Raw genomic sequence first — 19,717 nt, 5'->3', positions numbered from 1 at the left:
CAGCACCCACTGGGGCAGGAACCACCGACCACCTTCTCGTTGTCTCTCGCTTTCCTTCTCCATCTTCCCTTCACTTCTTCCCATTCCGCTGGTCTTTCATCATCACGACCTCTGGGATACTCATCTTTCCACCCTACTGACTTCTTCTTGACTCCCGACTTCATTCAACACCATGAGAGGCGAGGTACGTGATTTACTCTTCCCCCGCACCCCCCTCTATCAGTGAATCGCCCCCCTCCCGCGCGTCCCCTGAACGGGATACCCCATTGAGACTCCCGCCCTAATGACCTCCACCACCACCACCACCACCACCACCAACACTTCATCATGGCCCTGTGATCAACCGTACGGACGCAATTGTCTAACCATTATCTTTTGGCTTCCAGGTCTGCCATATCCACATCGGCCAGGCTGGTACCCAGCTGGGTAACAGTGCTTGGGAGTTGTACGTTCTCACCGCTTTTCTGCCTCTCCTCTTTCTTCACCCCACCACCGTCCCCTTAGCGCCCCGACTCATTCACGATCATCCAGGTATCTTCTCGAGCATGGTCTCAAGGCCGACGGTCGTCTGGACCCGCAGGCGGCAGAGGGACTCAACGAGGGCGGTTCCTTCGAGACCTTCTTTACCGAAACCAGCAATGGCAAATACGTCCCTCGTTCCATCTTCGTCGATCTCGACCCGTCGGTAGGTGGAAGAACAACACATGCTGGATCAAAACATATCCAAGATCGAAACTAATTTGTATAGCCCGTTGATGAGATCCGCACGGGTCAATACCGCCAGCTCTTCCACCCGGAACTGTTGATCAGTGGGAAGGAGGATGCCGCCAATAACTGTACGCGCCAGCGCTCAGAATATAACACGAAACCAGCTGACATTTGGCAGACGCCCGTGGTCACTACACCGTCGGAAAGGAACTGGTCGACACCGTCGCTGATCGCATCCGTCGCGTTGCCGGTATGTCACCCACGTGGAGCGAGATCACTCCTCTCTCCAAGTCCCTCGTGCTGATTTCTTTCAGACAACTGCTCGTCTCTGCAGGGTTTCCTGGTCTTCCACTCCTTTGGTGGTGGTACTGGTTCTGGCTTCGGCGCTCTCCTTCTGGAGCGTCTCTCCACTGACTATGGCAAGAAGGCCAAGCTGGAGTTCTCCATCTATCCCTCTCCTCGCGTGTCCACTGCGGTCGTGGAACCATACAACGCCGTTCTGTCCACCCACAGCACCATCGAGAACTCGGATTGCACCTTCTTGGTTGACAATGAGGCCGTCTACGACATCTGTCGTCGCAACTTGGACATCCCCCGGCCCAGCTACGAGCACCTCAACCGCCTGATCGCTCAGGTCGTTAGCTCCATCACGTCCAGTCTCCGATTTGATGGTGCTTTGAACGTCGACTTGGCCGAGTTCCAGACTAACTTGGTGCCCTTCCCTCGTATCCACTACCCCCTGATTTCGTACGCCCCTGTGGTCTCGAGCAACCGCAGCTCCCACGAGAGCTTCCGGGTTCAGGACCTGACCTTCCAGTGTATGTATTTTCGCCTCCTTGGAGAAGTGTTTCCCCCACTAACGAGACGCAGGCTTTGAGCCCAACAACCAGATGGTGGTTTGTGACCCTCGTGAGGGCAAGTACATGGCCGTGGCTCTTCTGTACCGCGGTGACGTCGTGCCTCGCGACTGCACCCAGGCGGTTGCAGCCCTCAAGGCAAAGGCCTCCTTCAACCTGGTGGAGTGGTGTCCCACTGGGTTCAAGCTGGGTATCAACTATCAGAAGCCCGTACGTGTTCCCGACAGCGAGCTGGCTCCCGTCGAGCGCTCTGTCAGCATGCTGTCCAACACCACCGCCATTGCCGAAGCCTGGAGCCGTCTTGACCACAAGTTCGATCTCATGTACTCGAAGCGCGCCTTCGTCCACTGGTACGTGGGCGAGGGTATGGAGGAAGGTGAATTCTCTGAAGCCCGTGAGGACTTGGCAGCTCTGGAGAAGGATTACGAGGAGGTTGCCAACGACGGCATGGATGCCGAACCAGAGGAAGAAGCCGAGTACTGATAGCTTCCGACTTCTGATTATTTCCGCGTTGAGTGATTCTTGGAGTGTTTGATTTCCCCGTGCCAGAACCTTGTATGCCTTCTTGTCTGTCCTTTTACACGCGACACCCCCTTCCGTTCCTGCTTCTAGCGTTTTTTGAGTCTCCGTCGTTGGCCGGCGCGCCAGGCGGGCGACAATTCCCATTTCAATATGAATACATGTATTAATTGTTTCATATGACTTTGTTGTGGATCAGAGAATACACAATGACACCTGACACGCTCCTGACAATGCCCAAGAGAAATGAAAATCTAATCATCTATTAAGGATAATAATGTACACAGGAATACCGCTCCCCACGCCAGGTGGACGGATGGATGGATTGATCACTCATCTTTTTGCGCCGCCACTTCCATGGCCTGGAGAGCCCGGAGCGTCTCCTCGTACGTCCACATGGTCACCGCGCTTGCCGGGGCCGCCTTGAACAAGCTCACAGTCAGACCCCGGTATAGACCCCGTACGCCCTGGGTGCGCAGGATCAACGCCAGGGTATTGAACACGCCCCGATACTCGGGGATATTGCGATGGATGTAGCGCGAGCGTGTAGGGCCCTGGACCTGCAAGCGCTTCCGCACCAAGTCTAGCGGGAACACGCCGGTTTTGGCGAGCACGCTGGCGATCATGCCGGCGAGGGCATCTCCCGAGCCGAAGGGGAGGTCCTGGACGGTGGCCAGGGACGGGCGTAACGACTCGTACGTGGCGAAGAAGAGCCCCATGTAAGGCACGATCTGGCCGACGGCGGCGGAGCAGCCGCGGAAGAAGCCGGCGGGGCCTTCGATGCGGGCGATATCACGCACAGACGCGAGCAGCGAGGTGTAGACGCGTTCGGTGCCTTGGGCGGCGAAGCGCGTGCGCAGCAGATCGAGCGGGTAGGTCGCGGCCGTGGCGAGGCCGCCGGCGGATGCGCCGGCGACGAAGGATTCGACGGGTTGGGGGAGTCGATGGGGGAGTTGGGCGAGGGCTTGGGTTGTTGTTCGGTAGGTGGTGAATTGGACGCCGCCGTAGCAGACGTACATTAGTTCTGCCGGGATGTTGCCTTTCCAGAGGCCCTAAGAATGGTGGCATGTTAGCATTGGTTGTGATATGGGGGTTCCCCGGGGGAAAGAGGGAGTACCGTGATGCCCTCCTCCCTGATGATGGCGCGCATCGTTGAGATGGTGCCCTTGTAGATGGGGCCGCTGACATTGCGATGGGAGGACGGGTCCGACAGGGAGTGAATCTGGAGTTGAAGACGGATCTTGACGACATCAAGGGGGGCGACGCAGAATCTATATCGAGTCAATTGGTGGTCTAGACAGGGAAAGGAGATAGACGTACCGGGAGACGAGACCAGCTATCCCACCGGCGAGAACGACCTGTCGGCGGGTGCCCTGTCATGTACCGTTAGCGAACGATCAGAGCTCAGCCACGCTAGGACAAAGAACAGTGATCAACCGGGGCGATCACCAGAGCCACTCACCTCATCCTTGAGGTGTTCTCCCCCGGCCGACATGCATGTGACGAGGAGGGAAACGAGAGGAACCGGTGGATGAGCGGATAGCGATAAGGTAGTGACCCGGAGGGCGTGCGGTCAATTCAAACAGTGTAGAGAAGAGAGCGATGGTGAACCGAACAAAGGAGAGTATGAAAGAAGGAATATATGAACGCAGAAAGTGAAGGGATTGAAAAGATTGAAGAATGTGGAGGAAGAATGATTTATCAGTTACGTGACGCCTTATCGCTGATTGGTGTTGGATGGAGGCTGGTGGCCACCCAACAATTTTGAGACCAGCAAAAAAACCAAAAAGAAATGCTTCCGATGCGGGGAATCGAACCCCGAGCTGCTGTGTGAGAGACAGCGATGTTAGCCATTACACCACATCGGATGTCGTTGAAAATGCGACCAAATTTTGACAACATATTCCACAGTTTAGCATTCTCGCGATCATGCCATTACCTCGGCTTCATGCAGCTGTCAGGCAAGCTTCCACTTACTTCGTGTTGATCCCGTCCAACACACCTCTTCAACCTCCTCAAGTCCAGCGGTCACCATGTCCCACCTGCTGAGGACCGTCTTCCGGTTGAGGGTTACTGTGCCCTTGGCTCGTCCTATTTCTCGTCGCACATATTCTATCGCTGCAGCTCACCCTGCTCCTACGAACCCCTCCGCATCTCCGAAGCACACGACATCGAACGACACCCTCCCCCAGCTGGAGACCCCCGTTCCGGACAACATCAAACTCCAGCCCAAACGACTCTCAATTGGCTCGCAAGGCAATTGGTACTTGTATACACTCCTCCGCGACTCCTGTAAATGCCCGACCTGCGTGGACCAACATTCCAAGCAGCGCAACTTCCGCACCACCGACATCCCCGCCGACATCCGGCCTCGGTCGCTCAAATGGGTCGATGGCAAGCTGGAGGTCCAATGGGCCAACGACATCAAGGGCTACGACGCCGCGCACACCTCCACATATGACCCGGCCGTCCTCCGCAACCCGACCGCCATCGCGCGGCGCGGCGACGGCGGCCTGAGTCGCAAGCGGGTGACGTGGAACCGCGAGGCGATGCGCCAAGTGCAGCATTGGATCTCGTACGAGGACTACATCAACGACGAGGCCAAGTTCGCGACCGCGATGCACCAGCTCGCCCTGACGGGCCTCATCTTCGTCAAGGGCATCCCCGACTCGCGGGAGATGGTCGAAAAGATCGCGACGCGCATGGGCCCGCTGCGCAACACCTTCTACGGACCGACGTGGGATGTGCGCAGCGTCCCGCAGGCCAAGAATGTCGCCTACACCAACGTCTTCCTCGGCTTCCACATGGACCTGATGTACATGAACGAGCCGCCGGGCTTCCAGCTGCTGCACTGTCTGCAGAACTCGTGCGACGGCGGCGAGTCGCTGTTCGTCGATGGCTTTTACATCGCCCGCCGCCTCGCCCTGACCAACCCTACCGCCTACCGCCGTCTCACCCAGCTGCGCCTCAACTACGAGTACAACCACCAGGACCACAAGTACAACAACCAGTGGCCTGTCTTCGAAGTCGACCCCGCCGCGCCCGACCGCCTCCTCCACATCAATTACTCCCCGCCCTTCCAGGGTCCCCTGCACCATAGCCACCAGGACGCAGCCCGCCTCGAACCACAGCTCAAGGCGCTCCGCGAGTTCTCCGACCTCCTTGAGGATGACCGCAACACGTTCGAGTTGAAGTTGAACCCGGGTGATTGTGTGATCTTTGAGAACCGCCGTGTGTTGCATGCCCGTCGGCAGTTCAACACCGCCTCCGGGTCCCGTTGGCTGGCGGGTGCCTACGTCGACGAGGATGCGGTTGTGTCTCGGTTCAATGTATCGCGATCCAAGCAGAAGGATGGCTGGTATAGCGTGCCCCCCGGTGTCGCTGAGTTCACGAACGCGCGATTGGCTGCGAAAGCCACGCGCGGAGGCAACAAGGACGCCTGAGTATTCTCCATACTGTGTAAATAGAACATTGTTCTAAGATATATATCGCATGCGGGAAGCCCGCTCCACAAGTTGATCTATGAAGAATTTCCGATTTTTCAGTCTTTTGTGCATAGGTACATTAATCATCCAACAACAGAGAGGAAATCATGCCAAATCATATGGAAACCAAATCATCACTCGCTGGCCCTAAATCTAACCAACATGATAAAACAATGAAGAAACGAGAGAACAGTATATTACCGACCGCATAGGCGCATGGGATGTGTCAATGAATTTAAGCCGCAGCGGGCGCCTTGTTGACCGAAAATTCCGCGAGGAACCCGGGGTCGTTGTTGATCTCTTCCTTGACCTGGGGAAGTTAGCATCCGTATACACATTCAAACAGAGGGACCGTCAACGTACGATATCCAGTCCACCAACCAATTCGCCGTTCACCCACAACTGCGGGAAAGTCGGCCAGTCGGCAAACTCCTTCAAGCCCTGCCGGACATCCTCATCGGCCAAGATATTAAAGAACCCGTATTTGACGCTGCGCTCGCGCAGGATACCCACCAACTGCCGACTGAATCCGCACTGCGGCGCACTGGGCGTGCCCTTCATGAACAGCATGACGGGGGCGGCCTTGACCAGCTCGGCGAGACGGGCAAACAGCGCCTCCTTGGACTGTTCGGGGGTGGCGGCGCCATTGACGGGCGGCTGGGTGGCGGTGGCCGGGCCGTTCTCGCGGGGGACAGCCTCCAGCGGCGGAGGGATGGTGGTCGCGGAGGCGGAGGAGGGAGCGCCGGCGCCCACGCCGGCGTGACGCTCGACGGCGTCACGCACGCGGGCGGCCTCGCTGCCGCTGATGGATTCGAGGACCTTTCCGGCGCGCAGCAGGACGACAAAGGGCACGGCGGTGACGTCGTATTCCTCCGAGATGTCCGGGAGCTCTTCGGCGTTGACGCTGAGGAAGGCGATGGAAGGCGGGGAGGTGACGGGGTACTGCGAGGCGAGGGCGGAGAGAACGGCGCGCATTTGGGCGCAAGGCGCGGCCCAGGGCGCGTGGAAGTAGACTACCACCAGGGTGGAATCCGGGATGGATTGCAGGCCCGAGACGAACTCGGCCTCCGATGTGACCTCGACCAGGCTGGACATGGTGGGTGTTGGTGTGGGAGTTGAAAGAGTGAAGGTGGGGGAGGGGGGATTTCGGTGGGGGAGTTGAAGCGAAATCGGAAGGTTAATTCGGCTGAACCCGGTGTCGAGAGATGTGAATGAGGAGGGTAGGAGACAGGCTGTGGTAGATAATGAGGATAAAAGAAAGAAGAATGGCAGAGATTCCAGGGAGTCGGTACTGGGGGAGGTGTAGGGAACAGAGAGACGAGAGAGAATGATGGGGGGAAGGAAGTCGATCGGTCGATGGCGAATTTTCGGCCGCTTATCAGATCGAACTCTTCCCACGCTAATGGCGCAATCAATCAGCGGGTTTCTTTTTGGGGATGAGTCATGAATCTATGTAGACCCTAACAATGATTTTAAGCTTTTATAAACCAATATTCTACCGATTAACAAGGCTGGAATATAAGCATAGTTGCTTGAACATTAATAGATTAAGGAAGAACTACGACTATGTAATAAAATAATTCTTATAGAATTACTATCCCACTAGGCCTGACCCTAACCCAGGGTCCCAGATACAGTCTACTAAGATCGCTATACCCATATATCTACGGAGTACGACCACTAAAATGGATACTCTAAACTGAAAATGAATATTAGTCCTAGCACTAAAATGAGTATAGCTAATCAGGCGTGGTAGAGATGGTCCCATACTTAGGTTATATCGGTGATAACCCGACATCGGACTGTGCGGCTCTACACAACATTATGCTAGACTGTAGATTACTCAAGTGCTATAATCAGATGGATTGAAGAAGGTCTGAGGATCCAAATCCCCAACGTAGTGTGCATGGCTTGGTAGACACAATGTCGGCGGTCTGCCAACCTCTAAATACAATGAAAGCCTCAATGAAGTATAATTAAATAGGTTGTGCCATAGAACACGCAATTCGCAAGTCATCAACACTTCTAGGTCGTCAATTGTGAACTCCCACTCACAGGTTCAAACAGTTTCTATATTTACAACGAGACTGTGCACTCATCGGAACTCTGCTGGACAGTTCTCCCAGAGCGGTTTCAAGACATACTCACAAACAGATTTTCTGAAGACAATATCATCCCAATCGGGCGCCGCGCGACTCGTCGCGAATGTGAATTCGATGCACCTTGTAGCAACGTCCAAATAGAATGGTAGAACATAGTAAGTACTGAAGTCAAGCCACTGTATCGCCACATCATACCGACTGCCAAAACTGTGGTCGATATTCAACCCGCTCTCTATGGCATATGCCTCGAAAGTTTTGGCATGCCATAGTTCCAGAAGTATAATGCCAAGTTCAAGCATGGATCGTCTCGGGTTGCAAGCACATCTTGCTGAATCCTTTGCGCCGCCGAAGAAAATTTGACGAATAAAGGGCTGAGGGATGTCCGCATACTGGGCGGCTCCTCCTTGTAGAAGTAGCTCGGCACGGCGTGCGAAATACAGCGACTTACTCGTAAGCGGAAAGCAAAGCCACGGCGTGGAGTTTAGCTGCATGATCGACGACGCGATATTAAATGAAAGGGCCATCCGCTGGTTAAGAGTCCACCGGATTATTGCCGAAGACTCATTTGGCTGCTCCATCTTCCCAAGAATTTGTTCCAACGACATGATATCTTCTGTGGATTTTGCGATAGCATCTCTAAGGACGCCAACCTTGAAAGGCTTGTGATAATAGCAGAGGCACCCGCCTTGAGAAAGATAGAGGTCCAGGAAGTGTCCACCATCTTTGGCTTGCTGTACTGAGTAACAGAGATCCTCTAGGTCATTAGGAGGGGAATTGGTCGTTTTTGTCGGTAGACTGATGGCCACCTTGATATGTCCTCCGGCTTTAGCACTTGCCGATTAAACACCATGTTAGGACTCGATACATAATGGCTGTTTGGGTCAGGGATAGCATACGTCGCATAACAGCTCTCCATTTCTTCAAGCACTTTGATGTCCGTTTGATAGCATGGTATCGGATTCTGGCCAGTATTGCTTGGAGAAAAAGCCATTGTGAATGCAACTGTTGTTTTCTTTTCCATAAGCGCCGAGCGGCTCTGAAGGAACAACCTGGTCTCGTGTTCAGGGTGGCAATCCACGTTATACCCTGCCGAGATGGCTGAGTATAATCGATCTGCATAACTTCGAACAGCATTAAGTGCAGAAGCAAACTTTGCAATCATTCGAGATGTGGATTGGAGAGTTACTTCCGTCTTTGTCACGCTGCTCTCTCGAATTCTGCGTAGTGTGGCGGTGGCATCATTGAGATCCCTGATCCGTTTTTCTAGGTCATCCTTTTGCAGGCTGAATTTTATCTTCTTGGTGAGCTCATATTTCCCATCCTTCGGTGGATGGGCCTGAATTAAACTCGAGAGTGTTCCCTGACGATAAGGTCAGTAAGTCTGAATTTCGATTTCGGAATATTATCAGAGTCTGAGTACCTGCGACTCAGATGCCAGACCACCAATATTAGAAGCTATCTCCGCCAGAACACGCTGACATCGAACAACTGCCCGCTGGTATGGTACATATCCATCGCCCAGATATTCGCGGACGGCATGAGCAATCGTAGGATCCTGGAAAAGATCCGAATTCGGTTGGCGGATCAGATCATTGATCTGCTCCTCTCCTAGGTGTGTTGCATTCAGCGAGACGAAGAGATCTGACTCGAGGAAAAACTGTTGCTCCTCTAACGACTGTATCAGTTGTACAATAAATGGTTCTTTGTACTTAAAGAACTTGAGCCGCTGGCTGGTTGTTTTGTACTTCTCGATCGCAGAGATCAGCAGCGGTATCGCCCCTAAAACGACACCGACGACCTCGAAGCCGCTCATTTCGAGGCGATAGCATATCAAAGAAAGATGGCTATGAGGTGAGGCTGAGAAGAAGTCGAAAATAGTACTGCGGGGTGAGTTCAGCCTTGGGCGCTGAGTGGTATGGCACCTACCCCGCTTCATCCACATCTCCATTGATGGACGACGAGCTCAAACGCACATTATTCGGACTCATTTGAAGTTTTTATTTTGAGGAATTGAATAGGTAACTAAGATGGCCGCCGATGATGATCCAGAGTTCATTGAGTCTCTGGTCACAATCGGCATAAGAGTCAGCAATCAGTTTGCGGCGTTGGATGGCCTGGTCAAAGGCAATGGTGATGATAAAGACAAGTTGACAAACGAGCTTCAACGCTTCGAACTGTGGGCAACAAGTCTTGGCCTTTATCATGGTGGCCATAGTTCTCTCGATTACAGATTTCGGGACTCTCCTCCCCTCTTTCGGTACGCGTACAAGCTGTTGCGAGACTTGGAGTCTGGATTATCACAGCGTCTGCATTCCCGATCTATTCCTAGCCGGACAGTCGGTTAACCGTTTTCACAGTGAAGGGTGCTTTGAATGACGCTCTGGTGCGTTCAGCGCAAGAAACTAGACCAGAAGACGACAGGAATTTAGCGAAGTCAGATTGCAGTGACGACTCTGAAGAAGAGGACTTCTCATCATACCAATCCGAACCAGTTACTAAAGCATATCTCGGAAACATCACCCTAACTGTCGATCGACTCTACCGTCTTTCGTTCAAGATCCGAAATCCGGCCATGAGAACCGGTCTCTCCAAGGCGCTGGCGTATACAGAAGTGGATCCAGACACAGGAGTCAATCTGATCGATGTTTATGCATCACTAGACCTGAGTCATCTTGTTGAGCTCTTCTGTTGCTTTGGTCACTGGCATACTGATGATCTTAAGAAACACTACCTCGTTCAGCGTCTGGCAAGAGCAAACACGCGACGGAGGCAGCAATTCCGATACTGGAGAAAGCGCAGGGTCAAATATGAGGAATATTCCAAGTCAATTGAACTGACACTGAAAACTCCCCAAAATGCCAACATTCATCTCGAGCGCGAACACCCTGTTATCCATGGGCCTCCACGTGCTCCATCGCAACCATCCACAGCTACACTGCTGAACGTGGCCCGGGTAAGACTAGAAGACGAGGCTTCCATGATATCGACAAAATCTTGCCTTATTCTGGAGGGCGACAAAAGCAGTGAACATGTTTCGATCCCACCACCTCCTGCGATTGATCCAAATGCCAAGGAGTTTGAATGCCCGTATTGTTTCACGATATGCCCCCGTAAATTCATCACCAAGAAGGCATGGGAGTAAGTGAACTCCTTAATAGTTGCAAACATGCAGACTGACCTACGTACAGAACGCATATATTCCGTGATCTGCGTCCTTACGTTTGCACCTTTGAAGGCTGTAAAGAGCCAGATCAACAGTACGACTCTCTTAGTGACTGGATGTCTCACGAGGCGTCAAAACATAACAGCATCTCAGATCTGGGTAACGGCCATCAAGCTTATATCCGTAGCTGCCCCCCTGTGCCTGTCTCTGAATGTCAGTCCGGCCCATGTCGCAGGCCATCTTCGCCGTATAGCTTGCTTCTCACTACCTAGATCATGCAGCGGTAGAGATGAGTCTGTACTTGGTGGTGGGCTATCTGATCGACCTGAAATTGTATCTCACAGTTCCGAGCGATCCTCAATGGAGAGCTTTTCGTGGGAGGCATGGTCTGAGGCCGTTCCAACTGGTCGCGAGCCACATCAGCCTGGAACTGATGTGAGTAAAACTGATATAGTACTGGAAAATACAACCGAACAGATACAAGGACCATGTGAGGAGAGAACTGATGGAGGGGTTGGCAAGCATGTCACTGGTTATCCAACTATGGTTCCATTGCCAACTTCTTCACTACCATCCCCAACAGGACGTATCTCGGCGCCGGAAGATCGTCTAGGTTTCCTTCTAGCAAACCGGCTGGAACTGACTAGCATTCTCGGAGTTGGTGTGTATAGCGTGGTCTACAAGGCCATCGACATCCACACAAAGGTGGAGTATGCCGTCAAAGCACAGAACAAGGTTGGACTCGATGCCCGACAGCCCAAGTTCCAGCAGCGCGAGATCAATCTCCACCATCTGGCCAGCCAACATCCCAATGTGGTTTCGCTGGTTCGTATAATGGATTCCATCGACTGTACCTATGTGGTCATGGAATTTTGCCCCGAGGGTGACCTTTTCTCCAGCATCACCGAAAAAGGTCACTTCGTGGGCAATGATCCTTTGGTCAAACACGGCTTTCTCCAGATCCTGGATGCTGTCCAGTTTTGCCACTCATTAGGAATTTACCACCGGAACCTCAAGCCGGAAAACGTCTTGGTGGCCGATAATACCCTGACGCTGAAACTGGCCGGATTTAGCCTCGCGACCACTGACCCCATGACCTCGGATTTCGGCTGCGGCTCAGCATTCTATATGTCTCCAGGTGCGTTTTCTTAGTACTTATTTTGTCCTAAAGTCAGTGCTCACCTCGTACAACGACTAGAATGCCAGCAATCAAATCCTCGACCCATGTCGTGGTACGAATCAGCCCCCAACGACGTGTGGAGTTTGGGCGTCATCCTTGTCAATCTGACGTGTGGTCGCAATCCGTGGAAACGTGCGTCGCTCGAGGATTCGACATTCCAGGCTTATCTGAAGGATCCTTTCTTCCTTCAGTCCATTCTCCCTTTGTCTGATGAGATGACCTGCATCCTGAGCCGCGTTTTTGAATGCGACCCTAGAAAGAGGATCACCATCCCAGACCTCCGATCGCTGATCCTGGACTGTCCCCGTTTCACAGAGGTACCAGTTACTACTATGTTAGAGCCTCAGGCTCCTGAATTACCTCTTTAAGACTAGCGCCTGCCTGCCTGCCCTGATATCTACATAGAGCCCTAGAGAGGCCTTCAGGAGCTCACCCACAATCAACCCCCTTCAATCCTCTTTGACCACTTCCCTTGACATACTATAGCTCCGATGGTCACAGTAAAGGACAAGTAGGTTGGACTCTGAGCTATCGAGAATAATGTATTCAGTAGAAAAATGCCTATATTGTTTCAGTTTAAATAACTTCCATGCATATTCGAAGAGTGACAAAGCAACATCCCTTTGACTGATTTCACGTGAAATGACGAATTATATGTACTTAAAGCTCTAATCACTTATCTGCGTACGCGCCATCGCCCCTATCCTAGCGCAGCCACTCCGGCGCTGCAGCAGGGAGCTTTAACGGCCATGCTTCAACGGCCCTGAATAGATCCAGAGCAGGACATCTACCGAATCCCGCCAGCAAGTAGCCCTCCTATACCCGGTCTTCCGGCTTATCGGGGCTATAGCTGCACCGACTGTAGCTATATCTACCGGGTTGCCGGCCAGGTCCCTACTATCGATCCGCATCCGACCGCCGTGTCGCCTGGCTGGAGCTTACCCGCTGTCCCGGATAACTGCGCAGGCAGAGCCGAATAGCCGTTGCCCTATTAGGTTGTCTGCCGGCTTCCAAGACTGAGCCCCTGCTTGATTCTTCTGTCGTTTGTGGAGGGACTGGGGAGAAACCATTTTAAATTTACTATGTATATAACGGAGAACTATTTAGAACACAAAATAAGTGTTGGGATGTAAAAACTCGAATGTCACGGGGAAGGAAGAAAAGGTAGAAGAATAATAACGAAGGGGGAACCGATCAAAGTTAAAGAAAGCAAAGAGCTTGATCAGATCCGTCACAAACAGACTGGAGTTTGGTTTCAACATCCATTGAGCGTTTAAAATGCCAAGGATCAGTGCCTGTAGTAATCCTCCAGTATAGAATCGGAGATCTTCAGAGCCATAGCGTAGAAAGTGGTCATCACATGAGCAGAAATCTGGGTGGGAACGATGGAGCCGTCAATCACACGAAGGCCCTGGGTACCGTAGACCTTGGCGGTAGGGTCAACAACGCCTCCAAGCTCCTTGGACATCATAGCGCAGGTTGAAACGGCGTGCCAGTTGGCACGAAAGTTTTGCTTGACATACTCCACCCACTCTTCGAGGGAAGCATCATAGGCCAAAAGTTCGGCGCCGGGGATGTTCTCACCGGCGAAGTAGTCGCGCATTTCGCCCATGTTCTGGAGCTCACGGGCAAGCTTTGAGGCAGCGGCCTGGCCGAGAAGGTCGAACTCGTTCAGGAAGAACATGGGATTGTTGAGGAATGACTGGAGGTAGGGGTCGGGGTCGGCGATGTGGGTTGAACCGCGGGTGAATGGAATGAGGTCCCACAAGTCGAAGTTGATCATGCCATTACTGTCGAAGAAGAATTCCACGAAGGCAACATCGTCCTCAAGGAGCCATTTACGGTAGTTCTCATACTGGACCTTGAGAGCCGTCACATTATGAAAACCTCCTCGAGCAACAGTCTCAGTAGCCCACTGGTCGAGCTTGGTGTTGAGCAACTTCATAGCATGAGGGGCGTGATCTCCAAACGTTTCTGTGAAGTTGGCAAAGTACACAGCTTGGCCCTGACCAGCGCCTGTGCCTTTAGCTCTGGATTGGACTGTGGTAGTGGTCTGGTCCTGCATATTGAGACCAACGGGAAGCTCAACGAGCTGGGCGATACCAAGAGGACCGAGAACCGACTTTAGCCCAATGCCAGAGTGCTCGAGAATTAGAGGTGAGACAGCAGAGCCTGCAGCTAGTAGAACCTCATGCTTAGCGTAGACATTGAAATTAACGTCCTTGTTAGTTCCATAGTTAACACCAACTGCTTTAGGACCATTGCCGGTTGATTCGAAGAGCACCTTTCCGACGATCTGGCCGGTCAGGACTTGCAAGTTAGGGCGTTCGTAGTTAGGTAGAAGCCACTCGCGAGCAGCGTCAGAACGTGTCTGGTCCTCATGTAGCGAGTTAAGGATCATAGATACACCGCGCGGGTGTCCGCAATGCAAGTCAACCTGAGTTGGGATACCCATAGCTTCGGTCGTATTCATCAGGGCACGGATCATAGGGGAGTAAGGTTCGCCGGTGTTACGGACACCGGCATGCACAGTTCCGTTGAAGCCGTGACACGCAGCATCGATGTGTTGACCAGCCATAATCTCCTCGGCAGTAGGGTAACGGGCACGTTCGGCCTTCTTCTTGTACTCGAAGATGGTCTCCCAGTTCCAGCCAGGGTTGCCTAGAACCGTCTCCCAGGAGTCGAGCTGGACCTTATCGGGGCTGGTCCAGGAGCCGCCGTTGACCAAGGTAGAACCACCAAGGCCTTTTCCAGACTTGATGTCAAGAGTGCGGTTATTGATGCCCATCGGAACGGTGAGGTAGTTTTGGTCAACAGTGCTGCCGAAGATGTCGCCGTAAGCATTGAGGTCTTCGATTATAGGGCCATTATTAGACTCGTAGAAGCCCTTCTCAATAACGAGAACGCGGATATCAGGGTCCTCGGTCAACTTGGCGGCAACAGTGAGACCGGTCAAACCACCACCAGCAATAATATAGTCGACCTCTTTCCCGGCTACCTCCTTAGGGTCAGAGATCAGACTAGACTGAACGTCAATCTGTTCGGCGGGAGTGAAGGCTTGGGTAATAGCCGTGAAGGCAAGAGCGGAGACGAGGAAGGTGCCCTTCATCTTGAAGGATAAGAGTAAGAAATGTATGGAAGCAGCGAGGTTATATACTGGGCTTTTTGTGCTGTGGGTTCTACTCTCCCATTATCTTTGCTTCCTTGCTATATATATACCACTATAATGACACTGTGTTCAATATCTTAATTTCATGCCATGCGAGGAATTCTTCAAGGTCCCTCTGTCTCTAGCCCGCTAATCGTCCAAGTGAGAATCATGCTTAAAAGGATTATGAGCCGCGGTACTGCACACGTGGGAGACTATTGGAACAGCAGTGGCCTAGTTTGGCGCAAGGGAATATACTAGCAAAGAGGATAAAGTTCTCGTCGGTGGTAATCTTCTTTGGCGCTGTGCCATACCTGCAGCAATGTGCCCATATTCTACCTATCCATATTGCTGTATCTCACCATTAGATTGTATTCTCTACTTGTAGATAACGAAGAAGGCAGTGGCAGATATTCGGGCCCAAAAGCTTCACCTGGAGTTGACCCTGAATACACGGATTATGCGCCTGGGAACAGAGAGTTTCGAACAGCTTTACGGTGGAATCTAATAGAACACGCTGGGACTAGCCAAAATATCTCTCATATTATAAGGTTACTGAGGCCATATCGGCATATTGCAGTGTCCGACCATTCTGAATGGTCAATGGCGACATGTCGCTATGGGCGTTGTCAAGATATGGGAGTCCCGCACCGTTGCGGAAGCATTGATAGAGTGCAGCCATCTCCAAAGTCAAATTTGGTAAGGGTAACAGTGACAGGACACTGCGCTTAAGGGGGAGACTCTAAGCGAGGACGTGAGAGCATCTACTAGAAGAACTAGTGAGTATAAGTGGACCAATGAGGTATTCTGAAGCTGACGGTGCTCAAGAGAAAAAGGAGGCACATGGTAACCTTAAAGGTGTGGAATTCATAATCAACGCGGCCCAGGCACCCATTATCAAAGTCAAGCCCAAAGATGTGTATATTTGATTGTCACGGAGTAAGGATCCCGTCCCGGTACCCAGGTCTCTTCCAGTGGGGCGCACCTTGTCCTGGCGCCAAGAGAGGAAGCAGACCAATTAGTGAACAACATAATCTACCGGCGACAAGGGTTCCGCGGCCGGTCAGAAGTTAAACGATGCCGTGACGGCAGGACGAAGACAAGATTTTGAACGCTCGGAATGCCGAAGTTAGATGATGCCGCGACGGCATGGCGAAGACTCAAGCTCTTAGTCGCTGAGAACCGAAGGAAATTGGACTCGGGCCGGTGTGCAACAAAGGAATGGCAGTTTGGACGGACGGGACCGCGAGAGACTTTTCGGGCCCTTCATGGCCTGGGCGTTCAGATCTGCAACTCCATTAGTCTTCAAACAGGGCGGCCCCGTCCTTACAACTCTTAACCTTCAAGTGCGTTGCGTTATAACACTGGTTATTTTGTGGCGATCTTAGAATCCTGAGCTAGTCAGTGATAAGCTGCCTCAGTCCAAACTGTTAACACAATAGTCCTGCTCGGCGTGCTATAATGACTTGTCGGGAGCATGTTTCGGCTTACCGAATATTTGCCAGTAGTTATAGATGGGTCACGCGAATCTCAATAAAATTGCTCTTGGCGCAGCACAAATCCTTTACCGTCATAGTTTCATGTTCAACCTAGTCTGAAGTTTCAATCTTTCTCATACTGACTATTTAGATTTGCCAATCAAGGCAATGCAGGTGGACAGAGGAAGCACGACGACAGAAGGAGATCACCCATTGGGCACAACAATATGGCCGGGAGGTTGCTGGAGGGTGCTGTAGGCACCAAGTGAAACGTGGTCTTGTAAATGAACTCCATATGGCCATTGTATGGCCGAAGGACGAGCGAGTTGAATATAAATACCTTGCCTTCCCAATACCAGCCCAGGTTCCACAACCATTACTACTGTGAGAATTGATCTTGTGAAAGGACATTATTCAAGAGCGGATCTAGTTCATCCGTGTCTTCCTGTGAGCTCTCATTCTATTTGTTCTATGCTGCGTACTGGGACTGACTTTGGAAATTTTATAGCCAAAAATGCTTGTCCCTAAACTGGCTCTGCTGCTGGTCCTGTTCCATGCAGCATTTGGCTCCGCCTACCGCTGGTTCAACTGGCAGTATGAGGTCACCTGCGAATCTGACGCCTATGTTGCTCCTCAGAATGAAGCCGACGCTGCAAAATTCCTTAAGGAACAGTACCCCAAAGGATCCCACATCAAAGTTGTCGGAAATGGCCATGGATTCGGCAACCTGTCGACTTGTGTTGACAATTCTCTCACTGCCAAGCCTTCCTACATCGTTTCCCTCACCAACTTGAAGCACCTTGAAATCAATAAGAACGATATGACCGTCACCTTCGGTGCTGGCTGGGATGTCTATGACCTCAGCGAAGTGCTGAAAACTAACAATTTGACATTTGGTCATCTCGGTGTTGAACGTGTTCAAAACTTCGTCGGCGCCGCTTCCACCGGCACCCACGGCTCTGGATCCAACATTGGAAACATCGCAAGTCAAATCATTGGGCTTCGTGTGCTGGACGCTCAGGGTGACCTCCGTATTATCGATGAGAAGCACAATGCGGAAGAACTGAAGGCGTTCCGTGTCAGTCTTGGTGCCCTCGGTCTCATCACAGAGGTCACCCTCAAGGTCCAACCCACCCTTCTTATGAAGAGGACCACTAAGGTCTTGAATGCCACCTCTGAATTTTCGATCATGTACAACGAAATTGCCCAATTGTACAAAGAACACGAGCGGATGACCGTTTGGGGACCTCACTTCGACTGGAATGCGGAGACCCAGAGTTGGGATCTCGAGCCTACCTACTTTCTTTCCTATTGGGAGCCGACTGACTACGACGGTGTTCGCAATTGTTCTTCTAACTACTGCGCCAACGGCTGCGGTAGTGAATGCAAAAAGGAGTACTTTTGCTATGACGACATCATCGACGCTGCTTCTTGTCCTCCTCAAGGTGTCTGCAGCCGAGAATTCTACGCCGAGATCGAACACTTCCTTCCTATCGAGTACTTCGCAGAGGCCGCCACCAACTATACATATTACCAGCAGTCTCAAACCCCACGTATGAACGCTCCCTACAACTCTCTGATGGTCATGCAACACCGCTCTCTCAAGGGTGACGACGCATATATGTCCCCTGTGAACACTTATAACCTTGATCCCTCCCTCAGCGGCGTTTTTGGTATCATCGAAATTGATTGGATCCAAGAATACAACAACTTCACCACACTTTGGCAAAACCAGGAGCTGGCATACGAATTCCTGCCTAAGTTCGGTGAAGCCTACAACGTTCGGCCCCACTGGAACAAGATGAGCCCTCCTAATGCCACCTACACCTTGGAGAAGTTCCCGATGTTGCCCAAGTTCTTGGCCATCCAAGAGCGTCAGGATCCCAAGTGCCAGTTTGTGAACGAGTTCCTATATAAGCAACTTGGTATCGAGCGCTGTGCAGACTTCATCTCCATGTAAGCTGAGATATACTATATCAGAAGCAGCTGTTTGAGACAAACAGCGACAGTTCGTCGCCAGGTGTCCTTTACATCGCTTTCCATCACTTGGTGTTGCAGGATGTTTCATGTGGCCTTGGGGCCATGTGGCTTCCTTCGCTTTCCTACCAACAGATTTCTCCTTCTAAATTACGTTTTCTTTAACTCTATTTAACTCCAATACATTCATAACTACAATGCCTCCTGTCTCACATCCCCTGGCTCTATACCTAGAGCTTCGACCTGAGGTTCCCCACCCAGGCTCTGTTCATATCTAAACCGAGCCAGTCGGACAACTCTGACTATATCATCCGACTCTTCTACGGACCCACATACCGCAGCTCGTCGTCAATCCGCATTGACGTACTACTCGCTCCATCTATAAACTCCGGCCAAGTCACGTTTGACAGTAACACAACTACCAATATACAACTTCCATGAGGCATGCTCAGCACTCAGAGCTACCTGACCTGGTTTGCAGAGGACCTCGACAACGACAGGAACACAGACCTCGTCATGCTTATAAACCCCACCTCAGCCCTGAACGTGGACTTCCAGATCGCCGTCTTCCTCGGATTTGGGAATGCTACACTCGGCGCACCAGTAATGAGCCCAATCTCGCCAAATCCAGCAAAAGGTACCCTTCTCACAGCCTCATTCATGAAGTCAATCAAAGTACACAAGGCAGACTATGTGTATTCTGGTACCAGTACAGCTAGCAAGGGTGGCATCCTTGCTAGAAAAGGAGGCCAAGTCTGACGGCCCAAACCGCGCCGCCCCCACCCCTCCACCTCGACAAACGTAGTTCCGATGCCCTGAAGTGGGGATGCAACCGGGGAACTAACAAGGGTCCTTGTCAGCATTTCAACCACAGCCCCATGAATCCAGGCTTTGCAGGACGACAAACCAGGTCTACATTAGTGAGAGCAGAGGCTTCTAGGTATGAGTTGTTACCCACGACCGACCATGCTCTTGCGGAGATACTTGCCTTGAGAAGGGTCTGATACAAGGCTGAGGCTGATAGCCGTCAACATGCCAAGAACGCGCCGTCGGTCTTGGGGCTCGTATTCTGTTGTCAACAGAGCGTATGAGATACTACT

The 19,717-nt window shown here is 52.0% G+C and overlaps 8 protein-coding genes and 1 non-coding gene across 9 annotated transcripts; 4 read left to right on the top strand and 5 right to left on the bottom strand.

The window, feature by feature from the left end:
• Positions 1 to 172: 172 nt before the first annotated feature.
• ATEG_07846 (tubulin alpha chain) lies at positions 173 to 2,048 on the top strand (the record flags this gene model as incomplete). Its single annotated transcript, XM_001216467.1, has 7 exons — positions 173 to 184; positions 387 to 445; positions 532 to 685; positions 749 to 836; positions 887 to 958; positions 1,023 to 1,526; positions 1,579 to 2,048. 7 exons carry the CDS (start codon positions 173 to 175, stop codon positions 2,046 to 2,048), a joined length of 1,359 nt encoding a protein of 452 aa, XP_001216467.1.
• A 365-nt stretch (positions 2,049 to 2,413) lies between these two features.
• On the bottom strand, positions 2,414 to 3,579 carry ATEG_07845 (thiamine transporter TPC1; the record flags this gene model as incomplete). Its single annotated transcript, XM_001216466.1, has 4 exons — positions 2,414 to 3,136; positions 3,202 to 3,355; positions 3,405 to 3,457; positions 3,547 to 3,579. The coding sequence occupies 4 exons, from the start codon at positions 3,577 to 3,579 to the stop codon at positions 2,414 to 2,416; spliced, it is 963 nt and encodes a 320-aa protein (XP_001216466.1).
• A 301-nt stretch (positions 3,580 to 3,880) lies between these two features.
• Positions 3,881 to 3,952, bottom strand: ATEG_10502. Its single transcript has one exon. It is a non-coding gene; the product is annotated as a tRNA-Glu (tRNA).
• A 165-nt stretch (positions 3,953 to 4,117) lies between these two features.
• ATEG_07844 (putative Gamma-butyrobetaine hydroxylase subfamily) lies at positions 4,118 to 5,527 on the top strand (the record flags this gene model as incomplete). The annotated part of the gene is made up of 1 exon (XM_001216465.1): positions 4,118 to 5,527. The coding sequence occupies one exon, from the start codon at positions 4,118 to 4,120 to the stop codon at positions 5,525 to 5,527; it is 1,410 nt and encodes a 469-aa protein (XP_001216465.1).
• A 277-nt stretch (positions 5,528 to 5,804) lies between these two features.
• On the bottom strand, positions 5,805 to 6,664 carry ATEG_07843 (PICOT family protein; the record flags this gene model as incomplete). The annotated part of the gene is made up of 2 exons (XM_001216464.1): positions 5,805 to 5,879; positions 5,933 to 6,664. 2 exons carry the CDS (start codon positions 6,662 to 6,664, stop codon positions 5,805 to 5,807), a joined length of 807 nt encoding a protein of 268 aa, XP_001216464.1.
• A 1,000-nt stretch (positions 6,665 to 7,664) lies between these two features.
• ATEG_07842 (uncharacterized protein) lies at positions 7,665 to 9,484 on the bottom strand (the record flags this gene model as incomplete). The annotated part of the gene is made up of 3 exons (XM_001216463.1): positions 7,665 to 8,502; positions 8,568 to 9,031; positions 9,092 to 9,484. The coding sequence occupies 3 exons, from the start codon at positions 9,482 to 9,484 to the stop codon at positions 7,665 to 7,667; spliced, it is 1,695 nt and encodes a 564-aa protein (XP_001216463.1).
• A 759-nt stretch (positions 9,485 to 10,243) lies between these two features.
• Positions 10,244 to 12,382, top strand: ATEG_07841 (serine/threonine-protein kinase; the record flags this gene model as incomplete). Its single annotated transcript, XM_001216462.1, has 3 exons — positions 10,244 to 10,781; positions 10,860 to 11,972; positions 12,033 to 12,382. The coding sequence occupies 3 exons, from the start codon at positions 10,244 to 10,246 to the stop codon at positions 12,380 to 12,382; spliced, it is 2,001 nt and encodes a 666-aa protein (XP_001216462.1).
• Positions 12,383 to 13,302: 920 nt separating this feature from the next.
• Positions 13,303 to 15,123, bottom strand: ATEG_07840 (GMC family oxidoreductase; the record flags this gene model as incomplete). The annotated part of the gene is made up of 1 exon (XM_001216461.1): positions 13,303 to 15,123. The coding sequence occupies one exon, from the start codon at positions 15,121 to 15,123 to the stop codon at positions 13,303 to 13,305; it is 1,821 nt and encodes a 606-aa protein (XP_001216461.1).
• A 2,031-nt stretch (positions 15,124 to 17,154) lies between these two features.
• Positions 17,155 to 19,376, top strand: ATEG_07839 (uncharacterized protein; the record flags this gene model as incomplete). Its single annotated transcript, XM_001216460.1, has 4 exons — positions 17,155 to 18,596; positions 18,627 to 18,648; positions 18,906 to 19,026; positions 19,060 to 19,376. The coding sequence occupies 4 exons, from the start codon at positions 17,155 to 17,157 to the stop codon at positions 19,374 to 19,376; spliced, it is 1,902 nt and encodes a 633-aa protein (XP_001216460.1).
• Positions 19,377 to 19,717: the final 341 nt, after the last annotated feature.

This window comes from Aspergillus terreus, genomic scaffold (genome assembly GCF_000149615.1).
Source record: "Aspergillus terreus NIH2624 scaffold_11 genomic scaffold, whole genome shotgun sequence".
Taxonomy (NCBI): domain Eukaryota; kingdom Fungi; phylum Ascomycota; class Eurotiomycetes; order Eurotiales; family Aspergillaceae; genus Aspergillus; species Aspergillus terreus.
The sequence above is the reverse complement of the archived record's forward strand: the minus strand, read 5'-3'. Positions and strand labels throughout refer to the sequence as shown.